At 40.9% G+C, this 23,515-nt stretch overlaps 1 protein-coding gene across 1 annotated transcript in view; it reads right to left on the bottom strand.

The window, feature by feature from the left end:
* Nucleotides 1-15,106: 15,106 nt before the first annotated feature.
* Nucleotides 15,107-23,515, bottom strand: part of NAV3 (neuron navigator 3) — a 269,185-nt gene continuing 260,776 nt past the window's right edge. The window contains 3 exon segments of the mRNA XM_068400337.1: nt 15,107-17,756; nt 19,949-20,152; nt 23,175-23,293. Coding sequence (XP_068256438.1) covers nt 17,637-17,756; nt 19,949-20,152; nt 23,175-23,293 — 443 coding nt within the window. The 3' untranslated portion in view covers nt 15,107-17,636.

Raw genomic sequence — 23,515 nt, 5'->3', positions numbered from 1 at the left:
AAGAGATGAAGTGTGAAAATATGCAAACTAAATAATATATATAAAAACATTGTTTATGTGTCTGTTTTGTGTACACACATATATATATAAAAATTAGAAATATTTGTCTTCTGTTATGTATATTATAGACATATTCACAAGATAAGACCTTTCTGATATTTTGACTGATATGAATCAGAAGCAAGGAATGGAGGAACACTGAGAAGGAAGGCAAAAGGAGAAGCAGCCTATTGCAGGAAAGTTTGAGTTAATTATACATTCATAAAGCAGAGTCTGAACAAAGAAAATTCTAAGAATTAACAGAAATGATGGGATTGTCAATAATCGTAGATACAGGGCAGAACACAGAAATACATTTATCTGCAGTAGGAAAAGATGACAAATAGTGTAATTATGTCATACGATGATAAAATACTTTCTCTCCCAGAGTAATTTAGGATTTTGTTAAACAGCAGGGATTCAATAGGAGCAATTTACAAAACAGAATTCTTGTATGCACGAATTTTTGAAAAGAGTTGTGTGAACATTGATCACAGCAATTTTTAGCAAGCTTAGACTACTCGAGAAATTCTTGTAACTTTAAAAGGAATACATGGGGCAAACCAAATAACTCCAGACTCTTTCACAGGACCTCAGCCTCAGACAAACAGTGACATGAATGACACTAAACATGTTTAAGAACGGATGAACAAGGGTTGCACACACAAGGTAATACTGACCAGGGTAAATTTTATGGGTTTAGAAGGTGACACTGATGCCAGTGCCTGGAATAGATTGTCCAGTTCCAAAGCTCAGACTTCAAGGTGGAGGCTCATAAACCAGAAGTGGGTCAGATAAGAACCATGATATGGTTTAAAGGAGTTAAAAAAAAAAACAAACAAACAAAACAGTTCTTGAAAAAGATCTTGGGAATTTATTCAATGAGCAAGATGAGAGATGACATCGTCACATTTTATGAGTATATGCTTGAGAAAGGGACTTTTGATAAGTGAAAGCTCTTCTGAAGAGTGGGCAGAATGCCTAAATAGGTCCAGTAACTGAAAATTGTTCTTTAAAGTCATGAGCTTGTGTCAAGCACACGTAAACTTCCACCACAGTTTTCTTGTTATCACTTATTTGTGAAGCTTTGTGAAGCCAGAGTCAGCATGCAGTCATTTCTGCTTGCACTGAATCTTCATGCCCACACTGAACAAACTGGTAGAGTAAAATCTTGAATACTTAGCGTGGACACAAAACTTTTGGCTGATCTTGCTATCCAGAAGGACAACAGGGAGTTCAAAGTTAGTTTCTGTGTCTAATTAAGGTGAACTGCTGTAATATTACATGCACAAAATCATAGCGCATCTGATTTTCTGTGATAACAGCTAAATGAAGTTGAAGACTGTGGCTAAAACCACCTGCTGTGTCAAGAAATGTGCATTTCTGTTGCCAAAGTCTACCCAGTCGAGCACTACACAAAGGCATCAGGGGAAAACAGGTGGTATGAGTCCTGGCTGCCTTTGTGTTATCAATGTTGGAATAATTTTTTTTTTCGCCCTTTAAATCAACTATGCCACAAAAGCAAAAGTATCCTGTCACAGCAAGAGGAGATTTGATCATCTTTACCTATCTTCTGGTGAGCTGGGGAGAGGGAACGAAGAGGGGAGAAGACCATCTCCATCTCCACTGAGACACCAGTTCTCCCATGGAGCCACGGTCCAGGAGCAGCAGGTGGAGACGTGTGCAGGCTTTGCCTTCCTTGATGTGCCAGGCAGCACCTCAGGGCTCTATAAGAGCTGTGCTTTGCTCTGCTTGTATAGCTTTCCAGAGTAACAGTAAAAAAAATAGTTTTCATGTCTAGCTTTGCCCTTTCTTGCCATGGGTAGGCCAGTAATTTTCAGTCAGAACCAATAAAAGGACATAGAGACCAATACTCTGCTAAATGTCTAATGCTGGTGTTCATGTTGTACGGACTGTGACCATCGTGTTTCAGCAGTTCACTTCATAATAACTGTATGTGGGCCTACTGCAACTGTGAGGCTCCTTTTTTCAGACATGTTGTTTCTTTATCCTGACACCTGGATGCTCATGGCTGAGTTCCTTTGCCCAGCTGTGTTTGTGTAATGCATCCTGCCTATCAACAATGTCAGGTTGTCAACTCATAATTTGATTCCCTGGTTGTCCTCCTGCTTCCCAACTTGTAATATAGAAACAGGAAATTAAAAGCATTAATTTTTTGATCTCTGTTATGGCTTATGATATGGCTATACCCTTTTACTGATCTTTTTTCCCCAAGAATTTCCTGGCTATCTTACCTCCACTCACATGCAGTTAATCACTTTGTTCTTCTACTACCTTTTTTGAATTGGGATCATCATCACACCAGCTGAATGCAAAGTTCTTATTCATATAATACCCCGAGTGTTATTTTCAATTCCATTCTTCAGATCTCCCAACAATCCATATGCCTTTTGCATCACCACTGTGAAGTAAGCAGAGGTTTTTCACAGATGGCCAAGTGTTTGCAATTAATTGAGAACCTAGCAAGTGTATGAATAATTCCATGTGCTTGTTAAAGGCTGAATTACTTATATTTGCTAATCTATTTTTCATTTGCCATTACGTGCCCTTTCTTTTTTAAATCATCTGAAGATCTTACCACCTGCATCGTCTGGAGGGCACCACCTCCAGACATTACAATCCAAGTAATACTATTACCTGTGTAATAGCATCTCAAAGTTCATTTGACATCTCAAAGTTCAACCTGCTTCCAAATTATTAATAATCATAATAAACAGTGATAGTTCTAGATGATGCCCCTCCTAGACGCAGAGTGTTACTAGAGCACGTGAATCTATTAAGCTGTCAGGCACTCATCTATCACAGTCACTAAATTCAACTGTAAACTCTTAATGTTGAACATTTCTGTTAGAGGTTCACTCATCCATCCCACACACCTTTAAATAATCAAAGAATATCAATAGCTCTGACCGTAAGGAGTAATCAATATGTCTTGCAGTAAAGCTGAAAACTTGGTAAAGAAAAAGGGAACGCCTGAGCTGCAGATGGTGAATTACAGCAGCAGATGCTTTTGTTCAGAAGACGGGAAAGTTAACTGGGAGTTCTTACTGGACTGTAGTGAAGAGATATTGAAAAGCAGCATACACAGGAGTTGTTGCTGCTCCCACTTGTTCTCTTTAGAGTGGAATTTCCGTTGGCTGCAGGTAGCTGCAGTGTTTCATTTTACTAAGTTAAAGGCACTTTTTATGGAGCCAGACTTGGTTCCTTGGTTTCTTTTCTGAACCTTCTTTCCTAGAATCACAAAATAACTAAGGTTGGAATTGACTTATGAAGATTATGTTGTCTGACCCCTTGCTCAAAGCAGGTCTAACTTAGCAGTTGGAGCAGGTTGCTCGTGGTCATATTCTTTCAAGTTCTGAACACCTCCAAGGATGGAAATCCCATGGTATCTCTTGGAAAACTTTTCCAGTGTTTCATCACCCTCATTTTGATCCCCACTCAGCTTCCTCATTCTACAATACACCACTTTAGGTGGGAAGAGGGCACATGAAAATTTTGTTCTCTTGCTCTGTTTTTACTTCTAAAGACAGAAAAGATTGTAAAATATCCTGACAATTGAGAGCAGCTTTGTAATAGCAAGTACTTCAGATTTCTCTAAACTGTTCTCTCAAAAACCTTCCTCTACTATTAATAACCTCTGTTTCTCAGCTGCAGTGAGAGAACTAGATCCAGACAGGTTCCAGCTGTGCCACCTGGAAACAACAAAGCAGAGAACACTCACCTCTCCACACCATTAACCATTTGAAATCAGAACGGTGTGATGGGAAAGGCAGTACAGACACTCCCTAGTTTTTAGATAAGGACTGCCGCTCCCACACACTACCTCTGCTTCTGTAGACTCTTCTGTTCCTTCTGCCCTACAGATAATTGCTATCACAGTCCTGGCTATGGCTGCCTTAAATGGTAGTTCTTCAGCTGTCACATAAACATCATGGTGTCAAGTCTAGCCCTTGACATCCCTGCTCTAGACAGGGGCAAAATATATATTTTCAGAGTCACCTGCCTTGACCTTCCAAGGAGCTGTCTATTTTAGGAATATTGGGAAGAAAGGGAGAAGTCTTTCTCTGAAGGAACACACTTTTTCTTCCTTATTCAACTACTTGGCATCCAAAGCACATGAGTAAATAACTCAAATATTGTTCAAGTTTCTCCACATTGAAGCAGATGTAGTTTATCTGCAACTCCTTTCTCCTCTGCGCCACCCCCCTGCCCCCGCCAGCCCCCAGCTTTTTTTATTTTTTCTTTTTTAAGGTCACAGGTGTACCTAAAATCTACAGGTTTCCTTCTGGGGCCTATACAAAACCTGCCCCTTTCTGCCTTCTGTAAGCACTAGACAGAAGAGGGCTGTGTAGCCACCCTTAGGATGGGGTAGCCTTGGATGGGTAAGAGGAAACAATGACAACAACTTGTGTTAAATATCTAACCCTGACTGATGCACTCAAGCAGCCCCAAGCGTTGCTCAATATCTGGGCAATGCTCTTGTCTTGGCTCAGAGCAACCTATAGCCTACTCAGTGGTGGGGGGCAGGAGCAGAAATGGATGGGGGGACTGGCTATGGATCTGAGACAAGTTATCATCTTTGTGCAGGAAAACTTGCTTCCTTAGCTGGGATTTCTACCAGGGCAGAAGAACTGACTGGGAAAAAAGCATGGTATTATTGTCTTTTCTGTTTAGTTTTTTATTTTGTTTGGGGTTTGGGTTTGTTCGGGGTTTTTTTTAGTAGCTGTTACATAACAATCAGAGACCTGTTTTTTTTCCTAACCAGGAAGAATAAACTGATTGTCTGGACTCATGTGCAACCATATGTGAACAACACATATAACTCATCTTTTATCACAGGTAATTATATCACTACCACCAATACCACCTCACACTTGGATGTGATCAAAGCATCGATGAAAAGTGTCAGGCTGAAGTGGAACACAAATTACAACTGGCAAAGACGGTGGAGTGTAAGAGCAGGGTGGTGATTATACTTGCTTTTGTCACCTGTCAGCTGGAGTAAGGCCCTGTGATATATCCGAGCATGAAGTCCACAGCCCTAGAAAACCCCAGCTAACATGGAGCACTATAGCTACCTTTGTCAGCAAGCCAGGATGCTGCATATGTAACAAACCTCTCTCTGAGCTACGCACAGGTTTTCCATAGCATTTAGAAGAAAGTTAAACACATTGATACAATCAAAATGCTCAAGAAGCTGTGTCCAAGCCATATTAAAAAAAGCCACTCTGTACATCTGAGAGGAAGACAGTCCTTGACATCTCTGTTCATTTGGTGCACAGGACCAGTGTGAGCAGGGTGGGTCCTGCCCATGCAAGCCCTGGTGGGAGCCTCGCACTGCGACAGAGCTCCTCACATACTGCTGCCTGAAACCCACCTCTGACCTCTTCAGTCTCACAGCAGCACATGTCTCACAGCACACATATTCAGAAAATAAAACATTCTTCTGCCTTTTCTCGTCCCCCTGGAGGAAGGATTACAGTACGGTGCAAACAGGACATGACAGATTTTCATCACTATACATAAGTTCTCAGGTACTCTCAATATAGCATCAGAAAAATATACAGGTTAGAACATAAAATATCATTCTCTACTCCCTGCCTGCTTCTGCCGTGTTATTGCCCCTCTCCTCCCTCACCTCCCATGTATCTCTCATGGCAAAGTGAAATCCTGCTTGCCACTCAGCACAAACACAGTCAGCCTGCTCTCACCTTTTTTCTTCAGCCCTCTGCTCCATCTACAGAGGGGACATTTGTAGGCAAGTAGGTAGCAGTGACATGCAATGGTGCTACACTGCCACAGCATTGCTTTAAAGTGCCTTTGTTCAGTTGACTCAAAAGGAAACACTTGTTTTGGGTTATCTATGAAATGTTCGGGTAAGGTCTAGATAACTAATATTTCTTTAGCTGTATCACTTCAACCATCACTCACATTGTGTGAAACACTTGCAAGTCTGTATTTCTAAGCATAACACTCCACATGGCTGCAGGGAGGATTTCTCAGCGGGGAGGAGGAGTTGTTTCCCACCCAACTATTGCTTTGCACCTCATGCCCCCCAAAGTAAATGGAAGCGATTGCAGCCATCTCAGGAATGCTGCTGCTGCCATCTCCTAAGAAAAGCTAGGCTGAGCATGTTTAATGGAGTTACAGAAGCTGCTGCTGCTGCCAGAATGTCTGCCTGACTGTGTCCTAATAAAATGGAGCCTTGGCTGGACTAGACTAGGCTGTATACTAGTTATATCTAAGATTACTGTTATCAAACTAAAAATACAGGATCCAAAAATGTATGTCTAGCAGCTGCCTGGAAATCTCATTTGCAGACATAACATTAGATCACAGTATGTGAGGTGATTAATCTTCTCTGCTTCCCAAAGGCACACAGGAAATCCCTGCTCCACCAAGCTGTGGAGGCCTCCAAGTTTGGCTAACTGAGAGAGCTGAAATTTGGAATTCAGAGACATAGATGCTATTGGGACTCTAAGCTGAAATGCTTACCCTTCTCACATTTAACCCCAGGCGTAGAGATTTTGAGGAAAACTGTTACAAAGTACCATAAATTTAAAGACTGTCAAAGGATAATATGAAGTCTATTCAAGTAGTCTTAAGTCACTCTTGAAAATAGAATTCAGGCTCCTTGGTCATTTAGGTAATATAACAGTCCCATGAAATACACTATTCTAAAATCCCCAAATCCAGTGTGTTTTTTTCTTTCCCTTTCTCCATATGTGAACATATGATTGCATATGTTCTCACAGACAACAAAATGTTTTGTATTTTCTAGAAGCAATTATGTGGGTCTAAAAGGCTTTCCCAACATCTTCTTTTTCAGTTATTGTAAGCAGTATCTTACATGATAACAGTTAAAAAAATGTTCTGAAGCTACATATTATATATATCCCCCTCTCAAATAAAAGATGATAGATAATAGGAATGTCAACCAGTTCTAGGGCTTTCTTCATTAGCAGCATCTTGAGATGCAGGTCTATGCATGAAGCTGTGCTATATTGTGATCTGCACCTCGCTGCCATTAATGAGATTTCTTTCCCATTCATTCCTTAACAATAATGCTCATCCTGACCTTTGTAAAGTACATTGAGACGATGCTTCAAAAGCACTAAGCAAGTACCAAATAATATTATCTGATTACTGTAACTCCAGTGACAGCTATGGAAAAATGTTTTCTGTGTTTCCCCAGAGCTAATGACTACTTAACAAATATCGCTATAGTAACATGACTATTTCTAATTTTCTTCCAAATTGCCAATGAGACTTTCATTCACTTTCAAGATGAGATGTTTCTGCTTGTATGTTCTGAAACTGAATCGAAATTCCACCATTTTTTACAGTGAAAATTCACCTTTCTTGGTCACAGAAGCGACAGTGCAGATATCCTTCTTTTCCTCTGGCAAGCAATAAAGAAAGAGAATAAAATTCTTTTGAAAAGACTCAGTCTGAGAGCTGAAGAAGAGTTTTGGAACCTCTGCTCCCACTTTCCTATATCTTACCCGATTGCATGTCTCCCATCTTACACCCCATAGAGTCTTCCTCTAGGCTACAAAATAAAAGCTACTTAGTTTTGGCAGAGAACTAAAAAGCAGGGAAAAGTTGTTTTTTAACATAATATTTCTTGGTAAACAGAGAAGATAGTATATGGAAATGGACAGGAGCACTGAGGAGCCATGACCTTGCAAGTCATTCAGCTTTTTCACTGCAAACTTACTGCCATGGGTAAGGTACAGGGCTTCTTCCCAAAGCCTGCTGTCCTCTCCTGCTGCTGCAACGGGTCTTACCACGGCGCTGGCAGAACAGCCAGCACTCAGGCAGCAACCGGGAAGGGACGTTGCTGGCTGGGTTGCTATCGCTGCACACTGCTCAGCTGTGACAGCATATGCTCAGCCTTCAGAGCCAAAAAGGGACACGATGCTGCCCTTGCATGCACTGAACAGCAAGCAGCCTTCTGGGGAATGAGGAGATGGACAAGTGAAACGTGCTGGGGGGAGAAGGGGAACCAAACCGCATGTCAGTGGGAAAAGCGGTGAGAAGAGGAACACATACAAGAAAGGCAAAAGAGGAAGAAGGGATGTGCTAAATGACAGAAGGGCAGAGAAGGGAGAGGGAAAAATGCAGAGGGTGAGAAAAGATCTGTGATGATGTCAGGAGCTCTCTTCTTATCTGAAAAGGATCCCAGGAAAAAAAATAAAGGCTAAAACCCAAGTGCCTGGACTTCTCTAAGCATGTGCCTTCCCTGCTTTGGGAATGGCAGTTCCCAGAGCAAGCTGCAATGTCTGCCACAGCAAAGCAAATCCGACCCCGCTCTGCAGCTAACATTGCCACTGCAGCCTAAACGAACTGTTAAGGAACCTGCGTTAACATCAAAAAGCTGGTTTCATATAGAAATGACCTTTACAGGAAATGCCCTTTGTGCATGCCTCTGTGTGTTTGGAATAATTTCAGTTAAAGCTTATTTAAAAAAATCCACTAGAAAGAAGTGCACCATGCTTTCATTCCAGAAAGTATAAGTGGTTCTGCTCAAATTGTCCAGAACAGGTCAGAGCAACCATCTACTTTATCCCCTGCCATCTTCCTCAATTGTTAACAGTTTTTAGACCATGTTCAGCTTTAGGAGGTGTTCCTCCATGGGGGTTGAGGGTAGCATGGGTGTTTTCCCTGCATCAGAAGGATGCCAGGAAGCTCTACCCACTCTGGCTGCAGCATGAGCATTCAGGGCTGCCAGGGGAGCTGGCAGCTGAAGCCCTGCAACAAGCCTTTATCGCTCTGCAGCAAGAAGCTTCACGCTGTGGGTCCTGAACAAAACTTCACCAGAGGTGCGGACCTTCATAATCCTGCTTCTGAAGCAGCTGCCTAGTCAACTGGCAGGAAACAAGGCCAAAAATATTCTTTGCTTGAGGTACATCCAAAGTTTATTTACTCTGATATGCTTTGGTGCATCATTTGGCTTCAAAGGGCAGCCTTGTTAGTTGGAAACTTCTTGACCAGCTGTGGTTTGATATTCAGCAGGTCTGCTAGCAAAACTGAGGGGAGAGAGTCAGCAGCCAGGGGATTTTTTATGGGCATGAATAGGCAAATGAACCAGAAACCCATTTTTCTCTTTATCCTACTCCCTCAGAGGAAGGGCAAGAAGAGTACTCTGCATTCTTGAGCAAGCATGGATGTTTCTGTTCATATGGGTGAAATCTCTGCTCACCGTACCATGTCCCTGATCATTAGGCAGAGAATTTCAATATAACATGGCCTTTAAAGCATGGATATTTTTTCTAAGGTTCATATTGAATTTCAGCCCTATATTTCATGTTTTGATTACTGTGTAGTTCAGAAAAACCCACAAATATCTTGACACCTGGTATGATAATGTTATGATTAATTCTAAAAGTTACATGACTGATTCTGATATACAGCAAGGGATAGTAACAGCTAAATGATACTGATATTTTTCCAGTATGAAAGATTTGTTCCAGCATGCCCTGTAACATATGCTATAGCTTATCTATCTTCTAGATGGAGTAACCTCTCTGTTGTCCTGCAGCTACAAATAGACACTTAGGTTTTATTGCTAGCTGCTGCTCCGCTCCAGAAAAGGAGGAGGCTACCCTCCATTCTGATTAGCAACATAGTCTGAAGGTTTTATTCAACTTCAGAGAGCATTACAACAGGCAATATGGCATCCTACTGAATGCTGTGTTTAAGCATGCAATTAAATTATAATTCTTGAGTGTAATATTCTGCACAGTCGCTACAATGTTCAGCTGAATCTTGCAGCAGTTAGTTGACCATCTTATCCTCTAAAGACAGTGGTTTATGGAAGAATGAATTGCAGGCACTGAAGTCTACATTAGGAAAGCTCTTCACACGCTTAACACTATGTTCAGGACAGAAATTAAAGAATATCACTTGAACAAGTGCTGGGTCTTACACTTCGGCCACAACAACCCCAGGCAGCGCTACAGGCTCAGGGAAGAGTGGTTAGAAAGCGGCCCGGTGGAAAGAGACCTGGGGGTGCTGATCGACAGGCGGCTAAACATGAGCCAGCAGTGTGCCCAGGTGGCCAAGAAGGCCAATGGCATCCTGGCCTCTATTAGGAATAGTGTAGCCAGCCGGTCTAGGGAAGTGATTGTCCCTCTGTACTCGGCACTGGTGAGGCCGCACCTTGAGTACTGTGTTCATTTCTGGGCCCCGCACTTCAAGAAAGATGTTGAGGTGTTGGAGCGAGTCCAGAGGAGGGCGACCAAGCTGGTGAAGGGTCTGGAGGGTCTGACCTACGAGGAATGGCTGAGGGAGCTGGGGTTGTTTAGCCTGGAGAAGAGGAGGCTCAGAGGTGACCTTATTGCAGTCTACAACTACCTGAAGGGAGGTTGTAGTGAAGTGGGAGTTGGCCTCTTCTCCCCGGCAACTAGCGATAGGACAAGAGGACACAGCCTCAAGCTTCGCCAGGGGAGGTTCAGGTTGGACATTAGGAAGAATTTCTTTTCAGAAAGGGTCATTAGACATTGGAATGGGCTGCCCAGGGAGGTGGTGGAGTCACCATCTCTGGATGTATTTAAGAAAAGACTGGATATGGCACTTAGTGCCATGGTCTAGTTGACAGGGTGGTGTGAGGGCAACGGTTGGACTCGGTGATCCCTGAGGTCTCTTCCAACCTGGTTGATTCTGTGATTCTGTGATTGGAACGCATAGTAAGACTAAACATGTTCTTTAATGTCCGAGACCCTTAAGCTAGAGATTAAATTTACTGTGTGTGGATGTAGTTAGTTAAATAAGCTGGTAGTTTGAAACAAGATATTAACTAGCTCTCAAACAAGTAGTATAATTTTACACTTGGCAAGATAATTTGTTTTTACAATAAAACTATTTATAAAGTATTTGAGACACATTGGTGCTACAAAAGCAGTAATACAAAGACATTAAGTAATGAGATTAATCACAGCAATTACTAATAAGACAATAAAGTTTTTGTACATAGCTTTTAGATTTCTTATTTCCTCTAGATGAAAAATACATTTGCTCTCTAATGTTAGTTTAGTTAAGATGTAAGATTTTTTGCCTCCAGCATGACTTTCCCCAGCCACAATCAAGAGTCAGTACCACCAGTCCCATACAGTGCCATTAGACTGACCTGGATAAGCAGGGACAGGGTACACTAAAGATCCTGACAATTAGATGAAGAGTGTGGTAGTGATGGAGCTAAATCATTCATTCTGCCACTCAATTATTTCTGGTCGCTCAGGGACTACTGTACAGAAGCCATATCTCTTTATTGTATGTAGCTTACATGAGTGGAACAGCTTACCTGCATTAACAGTTGCACTGAAGAGTTTTTTTTCAGTCTGCATATGTCTTTTCATTGTACTTGTACAGTGCAGAACACAGGATTAGCTGGTCATATTTAAGGTGCATTGAATTATCAGTGCTAAAATAGAGTTCATTAGTTTAAATGACTTAGTTCACTAAGTCCTTGGAGTTTGGTCATACAGATAAAATGCATTTTGTCTGCTGCTTTATTCTTTCTGAGCCATCCATTTATGGCACGATAAAATCATTAGTGCTGGTTGTGTGTCACCATGTAAATACTTTATTTTATTACATAGCAGTTACCAGGTGCCTTTTCTTTCAGCTTTGGCATTTAATTGTCAAGATACATTTTAGTTTCCTAAATTATGTAATCTGATTTAATAAAAACTGCTTACAAAACAAGTAAGTACACTGACAAAGGCAAAACATTATTTCATTTATGAGATTTGTTACTAAAAACAGGACTTTATTTCCTTCAGTGTGCTCACTCATTGGTATTTATCAACGTTTGTTTAAGGTTGCAATTGAACAAAGAACAGTAAATGCAATTTAGTGTAGAAAGGCAAGGTCACATGGCCTGGGTCTTAGTTAATTTATCTTTCATGACAGATTCTATTTTCTGCTACTGGTATTATTATCCAGCAATACATTTCTCCCATGATAGTGCATCTGTAGCTCTTGCATTGCCAGACTTAGTGGTAGCATTTAATTTGTGTGACATTATTCAGTTATCAAGAAAAAGTAGTGCATGCTGAGAAACACAGTGGCTATTTAATGACAGCATAAAAAAACGAGTTCTTGTAAGCAAGAGCAACGTCTCAAGTACTTTGCTAAAAACACTTTTCTTTCAGAGGCTGCACTATCCTGTTCCTCTTCCTGTTCTTGTCCTGGGAACCTGGGTGCTAACCAGGCAGGTCTCCAGATGAAGGCTAACAGGTAGATATGCTGAGATAGTAGACACAGGATAAGTTTGACAATTAAATTTCATGTCTTTTCCCTTAGGTAATGGCAGCTGGATAATGTGCAAAGACTGCAGCACTGTATTATAGAAAAGCCACACTGAGATCGCTAAAGACGTCTAGTCTATTCCCCTTCCTATGTAGGTCAGGTCTACATATGCAATTTTCAACGGAAACTAATCTAATCCATCCTTAGAGACCTACAGTGATGGAGGAGCCATGTAACTCATCATATATTTCCTATAATATTATACACACCTGTTTTTGTATGACATTCTGATATTCATAGCCACGTTAAGTGGAATACAAATATAGCCATGACATAAGTGACCCAAAAATGTAGCTGTAAAACAGAAATCTTCATGGAGGGTCTAGCAGGATTCAACAGGGGTTTGTTCTTGACAAAACATTACTTACTATCTTTACCTACAAATTAAAAGATGAAGAAAGATGATGGTTAGCAGTTTTTGGAAGTCAGGGAAGCTGGTGGAGTAATAAATTACACAGATGCCAGTTGTAGAGGATGATCTGAATCATTTGGTAGGGTGGGCTGATTTGAATATCCTGTTTTAATACAGATAAATTTGCAATCATACATCTAAAGAACAAAGAGCATAGTTTATACAGACAGGATTGGACAAAGTATTTCAAAATGATGCAACATGAAAAGAAGTCAGGGTCTTGGTAGATAATTAAATGAACATGAGCCTGCAGTAGGATGATGCAATTAGAGAGTGAATGTCAACCCAGAAGCCTAAGCAGGGAAAATATGATGAGGGAGTAGGAAGGTGATATTAGTCCTGTTTATAGCAAAAGTAAAATCATCACAGGAATATCATGTGCAATTCTCATACCCACACTTCAGAAAGAACTCTGACAAATCAAAAAGTAGTCAGAAAGTCTGCAAAAATGTGTTGAAGCCTGAAAAGCATGCCTTATCATGAAAAGCTAAGAATGAGTAAGCTGCTTGTCTTATCAAAAAGAAAATCAAAGAATATTACTTAAATGTAAAAGATGTTTTTGATTGTGGTTGGCTTTTTAGTATGGGAGGAAAAGGGGTAACAAAAACCAGTTTGAGGTATTTTTTTCTTGAAAAGAAAGAGATATATAAGATCTAACTGCAAATGAAGCCCTTAAAAAACAAAGCAACTCAGTGAATGATTAGCCACATTAGGTGCTGAATAGAATCACAGAATTATTTTGATTGGAAAAGATCTTTAAGATCATCAAGTCCAATAATTAAGCTAACACTGACAAGTCCATCACTAAACCATGTCCTTAAGCACCACATCTACTCGTCTTTTAAAAACCTCCAGGGACGGTGACTCCACCACTTCCCTGGGCAGCCTGTTACAATGCTTGACAACTCTGTGAAGAAATTTTTCCTAATATCCAATCCAAACCTACCCTGGCACAACTTGAGGCCATTTCCTCTCATCCTATCACTTGTTACCTGGGAGAAGAGCCTAACACCTGCTTCACTACAACCTCCTTTCAGGTAGTTGTAGAGTGCAATAAGGTTTCCCTTCAGCCTCCTTTTCTCCAGGCTAAACAACCCCAGTTCTCTCAGCTGCTCCTCATAAGACTTGTGCTCTAGACCCTTCACCAGCTTCGTTGCCCTTCTTTGGACTCACTCCAGCACCCCAATGTCCTTCTTGTAGTGAGGGGCCCAAAACTGAACACAGTATTTTAGGTGTGGCCTCACCAGTGCCAAGAACAGGGGGACAATCACTTCCCTAGTCCTGCTTGCTACACTATTTCTGATACAAGCCAGGATGCTGTTGGCCTTCTTGGCCACCTGAGCACACTGCTGGCTCATATTCAGCTGGCTGTCAACCAACACCCCCAGGTCCTTTTCCACCAGGCAGCTTTCCAGCCACTCTTCCCCAAGCCTGTAGTGTTGCATGGGGCTGTTGTTTCCCAAGTGCAGGACCCGACACTCGGTCTTGTTGAACCTCACACAGTTGGCCTCAGCCCATTGATCCAGCCTGTCCAGATCCCTCTGCAGAGCCTTTCTACCCTCCAGCAGATCAACACTCCCACCCAACTTGGTGCCATCTGCGAACTTACTGAGGGTACACTCGATCCCCTCGTCCAGACCATTGATAAAGATATTAAAGAGAACTGAGCCCTGGGGAACATCAGTTGTGACCGGCTGCCAGCTGGATTTAATTTCACCTTCTACTCCATATTGTTATGTCTAAAGGTCCTTCCAGTGATATGACAATTTCAGGAGAAATTATAGACCTGCTGCTGAAACTTATAGCTGAGGTGCTACAACTTGCAGGATCATAATGATCTCTTCCAGCCTCGAAGTCTGTGATTAGCTGACTAACATAATATACTTTAATTCTTTGAATTCTATTAATATTGGTGTATACCTGCTGAGGAAGTAGCCCTAAGCCCTTCAAGTTTGAAAATAAGGCATAATACTGTATCAGTTTTGTACAGGTTTACCACCACTGAAATCAATAGCCTTCTATTTGAAGATAATCTTGACAACGGGGAGACTGCAAAGTTATTTCTGAACTGCACAACCTGTTCCCACCATGGAAAGAGCCATTCAAAAATTATACTTAGTCACTGGCACTAGAAACAATACTTAATTTTGTTTTTACAAAGATTAGTTCTGCTGAATACAGAAAATTACATCCTCAGTTTGTCATTATGTTTATGTGTTTTTATATTTGAAATAATATCTAACCGTTAAGTGGTCCTGACTGCAAAAACACCAGACCGTGTTTTCAATAAATAATTCCACTTTAATGGCAAAGTAATAATTTAGACAGATACAGTGTGCACACCTGCAAAAAAATATACACAAGCTGGTTTACAAGCTAGAGGAACAATAAACCAATAGAAAATACATCATCCAGTTAAGTCCGATGACACCAAATACTTATTGTTAGGGCTTTACAAAGACTACAAAACTTTTCAGATGATTTATTTCACTGTTTCTGTCTATTTACATGATATGTTACATCAAAAATGTACAAAATATAAAATGTGTACAGACAAATGTTTCACAAACAATTTCTGAGTTGTAAACTAAGTGGACTCACTGAGATGTATTGCAGGAAGTTTTGTATATGTGATATTGTGTGTTTGTGTGTTAAATATGGCAGGAAAAGATTCGCAGGTTTGCTCAGAGCACAGGTACAGGAAAGAACAGGTTTTCTTTAGTTCTTTGAGTCAGTCACAGTGTATGCGCTGACGTTTTGCATCAGAAATGGATCCATATTTGGGGGGCATGATGTTGTCTGACTGAATTCTACATGCATAAAATCAGATAGAGCTTTATTAGGGCAATAGCACCGTGTAGGAACCTCTGGATTCAGCGATGCAGCTCAGTGCCATTTGGAAACTGCATTGATTTCTCTTTGTTTTACAGTGAGTGACCACAGGGTGGCCACAAAGAGTTAATAGCACCAAATACACATCCTGAAGGTAACATCCATGGAGGTGTACAGTACCTGTCTACACAATGCCAAAGCCCTTAGATACCTTCTTGTTTATATGCACCTATTTTAACCGGTCGCTTCTTGTGGTAAAAGAGCGCTTCCGATTATTCTGAGCGGTTTGAATGCAATCTGGTTGTAGCCTGCCGTGGCATATGCACTTAAAACATTTTTGGATTTTTTCCCCCCAAAGTGTGTTAGCTTCGTATAGATATTGAAACATGCTCACTGTAGCATTGCTAGCTCCTGCATAGTCAGAACAACTGTAAGTACAGGACAAACACACCAGGTAATAACAGCTTTTAAGGTTTGCATTCTGTATTTGTTTGCAACATACAGGAAATCTCAGCAAGTGAAATATCTCTTAACACCAACAGAATAAAATACATTTTTTGTTTGTTTGTTTTCAGTTTGATTTGTGCAAGGCTTTTTTTTTTTCTTTTTTTTTTTTTCAATATTTACAATACCCACCCAGTAGACTGTGCAAAACCAACCCACTTTTACAGTATAAACTCTTCCTCTTCCACAGTGGACATCACTGCTTCAGTGTTCTTTTATGCTGAATTCTTCATGTACAACTATAGCAATCAAAACAACATGCTAAAACTAGAAAAAGGAAAAAAAAAAAACCATATATTTGTGCTCATGCTGCATCAAGTGCATCCAGCTCTGCTGGATAAGAATTCAAAACATCTATCTTCCAAAAATTCCATTCCATGGGACCAAATGGATTTGAGCCGATTTTCTCAGCATTTAAGTGGCAGTGGAAGTGGGTTTGGGTTCCTTGTGTATTTCTGAGGGTAGGCAGAGCAATCTATTCACAAGATAAAAATATTATATAACAACTGTTCTTTCTCCTAGCCATTTCTTTAAAAAATCATGATATACAGATATGAGGCTACTGTGTTAACTGACGTTTTCTCATTAGTAAATGAAGAAAAAAACAGTGTAAATTACCAATGGTTTAGGAATTAAACCAACTGTAAAACTGTTCTAGAAATCTGTTTTAAGGCAGTGAGACAGCACCATAAGAAATGTTCCTTCTTTCACTGAAAAGGCTCAAACAAATGAAGCCCTAAAAAGCCTTTAATCAGCGTTGGTTAATAATTGGTATAAAACTGTTGTTAAGGAGTGTGCAGGTGGTTAAAAAAGACCTTTGTGGTAAAAACAACTTTATAAAATCAGTGACTCGTACTAAAAACTTGATGGAGCGCATCACCGTGACCATGGCAAGTAGAATTAAATTGGCACTTATCCAGCATATCACAGTCATGTTTTCTGGTGATTGCACAATACTGTTTGTGCTTTCTGAGTTACTATCATCATCTTTGACTCATTTTGGAATGGGCAGTAGCGTACAACACAAACACCACTGCAGTCCTGTGACCAGCACCATGTGGCACAACAGAGGTTAGAAGAGAATTAGAAGACCGCATTGTTCATGCAGCTCCTCAGGGTAAACTAAAGGAACAAAAGAAAAGAAGTTGCACTGTAAACTTGTACAGAGAAACAGAGAGAGGGGGAGAGAGACAGAGAGAGAGAGAAAGAGGAAAAGGGAAAAAAATTATTCCAGTTTGGCTAACGTGTGCAATCTGCTTAGATGCCCTTGGTCTAGGGCCCTTTCCAGTTGACAAATGGAGTCTCACATGGCTCCATAAGTATTGAAATGCCTTGAAATTAAACTAATTCAAGCTTTCCACTTCAATTTTTCTTCTTGACTTTGCAGAGTTAGGTCTTCTGCCTACCTACAACACACCATTCTCACTCAGGGACCTCGGCGTGCTGCTTTAATACTGGCAGTGGTCTAGTGGAAACAGACTTTACCATAATCCTCCACCAAGGTTTGTCCCTTTCAGAGAGTTGATTCAAGGGATGAATCCAAAATGTCGTCGTGGTGGCTGGTGCTATCACTGTCACAGCTTTGTGTGCTCGAATAGTTGGCTGCCTCTTGAAGCCTCATTAGCATATTCATCTGAAAGAGGAAAGCAATGTTTACATAAACTCGTCTCATTTAATGCTGCAGTGGCCATGTTAAAATTTAATTAAGCTCCCTTGCTGGATGAGGTGTGCTGGTATCTAGCTGAGGGGACCATACAAAAGGATTTCAGAAAGGGCAGGGTGTCAGTGTTTCCTCCTGGCACCCATTGCCTTCTGGTCTTTAAATAGAAGTTTAAAGGTCCAAAGAGCCAGAGGGATACAATGGAGCTGACTGATAACTCTCTCTAATTCAGGGGTGAGACCAGCTGCAGCTGCAACCCTGGCAGGGGAAGGAAGCCATATCACAGCTGGACATCTGGGCCCATATTTGGAGACAGTCAAGCTTCCAGATAATTTTTGGATGGTGTAGACACACTACACTGGAAAAGCAACTGAAAATATAATCACACTGACATACCCTCTCTGCAACAGAGAGACAGGGAGGAAGCGACAGAGGGGTGGACTGAGGCCAGCTGCTTCATAAAATAGTCCCATCTGCTGTCGAGGGGCTGACCTCAGCAGGGGAGCAGCAACAGATCCTCCTACCCAGGAGAGGAGAGCTCCCACATAATTTGGGGATTATTAGAACCTGAAGCCCAGCTGAAAAATCATCAAAAAGCAGCATTAAGCCCCAGAAAATTACTTGGATGCTTGAAGCCTAACTCTGTGTAATGATCAGGATCTTATTTACAAAACATCCGCTTCTGCCAGCATGCTCAGGGCTGCAAGTGATGTTGACATTGCTTTAGTGTTTTTCAAGGAAACAGTACACCATCATTACAAAAAAAAAAAAGGCAATGAAAAACCAAAAAGAAAGATGTGTTCTTGTGTGTTAAGCCCCCTTTTCCAGTTTGCTCAGGAATCCTCACATCTTTATGGATTCAACCTGCACAGCTTGTAAAGTTTTCTCTAGGCGTTGAGCAGTGTTTAATACTCTTTAAAGATATCAGGTAGTTTTGCTGAAGGTTTAATAGGTATCCATGTTTGAGAATACAGGATACACACGGTGGGTGTGCAGTACAGCCTGCATGTGAAATGTCCTGTTTCCCCAAGCATGGTGTCTGTCTCCCCGTGAGCTACACCGCAGGCAGGGACAAGCCCTCCTTTCACAAGTTTCAAGCTTCTAATAGTTAGTCAGATACAGATACTGATCACAGTGTGCAGGGAGCAAGGTGACAGGACACTGAACTTGAGCTGCCCAAGTATTTTCACCTTAGTGGAGGCGATGCGTACGTGCTGAAAGCCTGGCCAGTACATTCACAGGCAGCCCAAGTCACAGGGTCAAACAATCACCCCAAAGGTTATGGACTGGGAGACAGGGGATCAAATGAGGTGATTTTCTATACTTCTTCAGGATGCAAGGTCTGGTTTTGCATACCAAACACTTCAGTGAAGCTGAGGAGTCATTTTCTTAGCACTGATAAGAGTTAAATGCATTTTCTTCTGAGAAATACCCTTTTCCAAGGGCTGCATGTATTCCAGAAGTACAGTTCTCTAAAATGGTATTTTGAATTGTGATAAAGGTAGTCTATAGAGAAAGCACTATAGAAGAATATCAGTTCAATATATGCAATTTAATAGTCCATTATCAGATGAGGCAATGGTAAACCCAAATGTCTGGGATCATATTTAAATAAAACAATACATGGCATTGAGGGAAATCAACCTCTTATCTTTTAATGCCACCACGCTTGCATTCCTTTTACATTAGATTGTTATACAGTCATCAGTTATCTTGAAATGTTCTGAGGAATGGGAGGATGGCTGTCTAATTTGCATTTCCAGTACATTCTCTATGATAGACAAGTTAGATAATGCGAGTTTCTCAGTCCTCCATTTGTAGAACGTAGATGAAGGACTGCCCAACCTGGAAAGGTGTTTTTGGAATAAACTGATTAATAAGTTGCTGAAGACTGGTACCCAACATGATAATGATGAAGACCAGATACATTTCTGGGCAGACAGGAAATGCAAACAATTCAGGGACATATTATCATGATGGTGATACCTGGCCTCCTTCTAGATTTTCCTTTTATTTTCAACCTTTTTAATAAATTATAGTAGGATTTATTTTAAAAGCCCACTTTAGAACAGGTACACAGTAGTTTTCTACTGTACAGTGTACAATTTAACATGTGACAATAAAGTACATATTGAAAAGCCTTGTCCCCAAAGTTTAAATCTTACCAAGGGATCCCCCTCTGTATCAGCCTGTGGAACGTGCTTTGAGGTTGTTCCTTCCTTTGCTGATGCATAACCTTCATAACCAACATCTTCTGGTCTTAACTGAAGTAACGATGGCCACTCATGCTGTAGAGATGCAGAGCTCCATGGATAGGTATCAGCTACCCACTTGGAGGGATCCTCCCAGGGTGCCCTCTTACCATACATCTATATTATGGATATAACACAAGTAAGTACCCTACAGAGTTGTCAGTACCAGTTGTAACAGCAGACAAAAGTAATCAAAAACTTCTAAACTGTTTTAGTGTTTTGCTTTCAAATGTGCTCAGCACTCAGATATGATAAGACATACAGAAGACCTCATCTCCATTAATGCTTCATCAATATGTAGAGTGGCTGCAAGTTGAAAAGCACTCCATAACTAGTGATACTTGTAGGCAACACTGGGAGCCACAAGTTTTTGTGAAATGAGACCGTTAGGTTATTTGTTTAAGGCGTATCAGTGAAATTAATTCAGACCTATCTAAAGCATTCAAGTTAATTGGATTTTGTTTGAAGTGAATTAGGAACTGCCAGTACAGATTGTTCTCTTCTCCTAGCAAAACAGAATGCAAAAGAAGACATCTGTCCACACCTTAAGTCTGAAATCTTTCACAAGGTTAAGAGAAGAAATTCACAAAGGATGCATTTTCCCTTCTATGAAGCACAAAAATGCTTACGAATCTGGAAGAAGGACGGAGGAAGGAAGAATAATAATATTGCAGGTTGGACGTTAGGAAGAATTTCTTCTCAGAAAGGGTCATTAGACATTGGAACAGGCTGCCCAGGGAGATGGTGGAGTCACCATCTCTGGATGTGTTTAAGAAAAGACTGGACATGGCACTTAGTGCCATGGTCTAGTTGACAGGGTGGTGTAAGGGCAACGGTTGGACTCGATGATCCCAGAGGTCTCTTCCAACCTGATTGATTCTGTGATTCTGTGACATGGCACTTAGTGCCATGGTCTAGTTGACGTGGTGGTGTCAGGACAATGGTTGGACTCGATGATCCCAGAGGTCTCTTCCAACCTGATTGATTCTGTGATTCTGTGTAAGTTTAGGAGGTCTGGTAGCTTCTTCACTAAAATGCACCCTTCTCCACATTGCTGTTCACAAGCAGCATGCTAACCGAGAGCCCCTCGATTGCTGCTTTACAGATTTTCTTTAGGTGTGACAATGACACACTGGGATGGGGAGACAGTCACCAGGGCCTTCTGTGATTTCTCCTAGCTCAAACAGCCTCCCACAACTCAAGGAGCCGCATAATATTGGCAGGGCATACATTCATGGAGCATTTAAATGGGCCGCGCTCCTAAAGGGAGTAAAACAGTGAAGAATTTTAGTGCTAAAGCCAGAGAGACGAGTTGTGCTTATCACTGCAACACCTGCTCCCAGGCACTTGCTGAATCCAGTGCTCCAGGTCAGGCAGCCAAGCTCCCTATATCATGCACAGAGATACTCACTCATGCTGCCCTACACAGAAGCTAGGCTGCTGAAATAAGCCAAGGGGAAACATTTCTCAGGGAGGTAGCAGGCTAACTCCAGGCTGTAGGCAGCACTTGCCCTCATCTGAGATTGACAGTGATTAAATCTTTTCTGGAATCTGGAGCAAGGCTTGCAAATTCTGTGTCTGACAAGTGAGTTTGCAAAGTATCAGGCTAGAAAGGCATTTTCTAACCATCCCTGGTTCCAGGAACATCTAATTATATCATACAAAAGATTTCTGTTTATTATTAATAATGTTATTCTATGGAAGCCATCCAAAACAGCTAAAAATTGGAATGGTTCATGAAACAAGATATTTTCTTCTATATGCTGCCATCTTCTGCTCCAGAATTGAAGTTTTCATTTAAGTAGATAACCTGTATACTTCGCAAAATATGAGCATGAAGAATATCACTGCGTTTTTATAGCTGGTTTAAACAAGTGCTTTTAATCTCACCGTGGCTGTTCTATCAGATGTCTGGCAGTTTTTCGCATAAGGCATAAACACTCTGCAATTCCCAGAGAGATAAGCAGTTTTAGGAAAGAGTGAGATATTCAGCAGGCAAGATTCTAAACCTCCATCGCATCAGTATGTCACTATGTTAATACAAGGTGATAAAGAAACCACAACTGCTTACACAGTTCCTTGACTAGTCCATAACGATCCCCTCTGCACTGTGCAGTAATTTCTTTCAGTGTCATGTGTGGCAAAAAACCTGCCTTTCCACAAAGCATCTTTTCAGAGGACATAGAATTGCAGTGTGTAAAAGAAAAAACAGAAAAGGGAGAAAGCTAAATAAAAATTTTTTTTTTAAAAAAAAGAAGAAAGGATTGATTTCAAGATCTAGGCTTGCTCCAAAGAAAAAATCTTAATCTATATGGGACAGCTTACAGTGCTATTTTCAGCAAATCTATTTGTAGCCCTCTTTCTACTAAAGTAGAAGAAATTTTAATAGTTCATTAACAATCTTTAATGGAACTGCTGCTAACACCTAGCTCTGGAGAGGACAGGATAGAGGGAACCACAAAGCACTCTGATATGATGGCATTGTTACCCAAAATGAGAATTACAGTCAGGAGGAAACCTTAGCCCATATAGAGAAAGAAAAAATGAGAAACAAAACTATGGGAAATACAAGCAGTGTTGCAAGATATAAGGGCAAAAAGGGACAGACCTTCATGTTCAGCAGGGCCAAAGAGTAAATTATCCCAATCATCTGGTTAGATAAGGCCAATAAACATTTTTTTTTTCTGAATGGTGAAAATATCCTTCACAAGCCTGTGCACCTACACGTGTACGTAAATGGGAGAGGATTACACAGACCAAAGCTATTTTCTTGTACCAGTGTAAGGGCTATTAACTCTTCCATGCAGGGGTAGGCTGAGACTGCCTTGACTCAGGGAGGCAATCTGTGATGTATTTAGCATTGCTGTGAAGTGGAAAAAGAAGAACCGTCCTCCAAACACAGAGGAGAAACCCTCTTCATAAAATACAAGATATGCTAGTGCTGGAGCAGGCAAAGCCAAATTATACATCAGAGTAAGAGCAGGTCAAAAGGAGTTCAAGGCTGATTTCTATAATCCCTCCACAGATTTTCTTCTTGCAAATGGAACAGCATTCATATTTGAATGCATTGGTTAGAAGTAGCTTAGAGAAAGCCTATGAAACTAATTACAAGAAAATTGCTGGGAAACAAATGATGTACCTGAAGTCCTTCTCTCACAGCTTCCAGAAGATATGGCACCAGGGAATAGTTCCAGAGGTCTGTGAACCACACTCTGGAGCCATCAACATCCATAGGACAAGGGAGGAAAAGGCGGGGACCTAAGAAGTCAAGTTGTGTATTAAAAAAAGTAGAACTAGGGAACACATTAAAAATAATCTTCACAAAATTAAAAAAATAGTACTGGAGCAAACTCAAGTGAAGAGAATACTCATACAGGACTACAATAAGGGAGCTATCAGCGTCCTATTATCAAAAATGAACTAGTGTCACTTTATCCAGTTCTAGGGCCTGATGAACACCTACAAGTTTTACGGGCAAAG

Source organism: Nyctibius grandis, chromosome 5 (assembly GCF_013368605.1).
Source record: "Nyctibius grandis isolate bNycGra1 chromosome 5, bNycGra1.pri, whole genome shotgun sequence".
Taxonomy (NCBI): domain Eukaryota; kingdom Metazoa; phylum Chordata; class Aves; order Nyctibiiformes; family Nyctibiidae; genus Nyctibius; species Nyctibius grandis.
The sequence above is the reverse complement of the archived record's forward strand: the minus strand, read 5'-3'. Positions and strand labels throughout refer to the sequence as shown.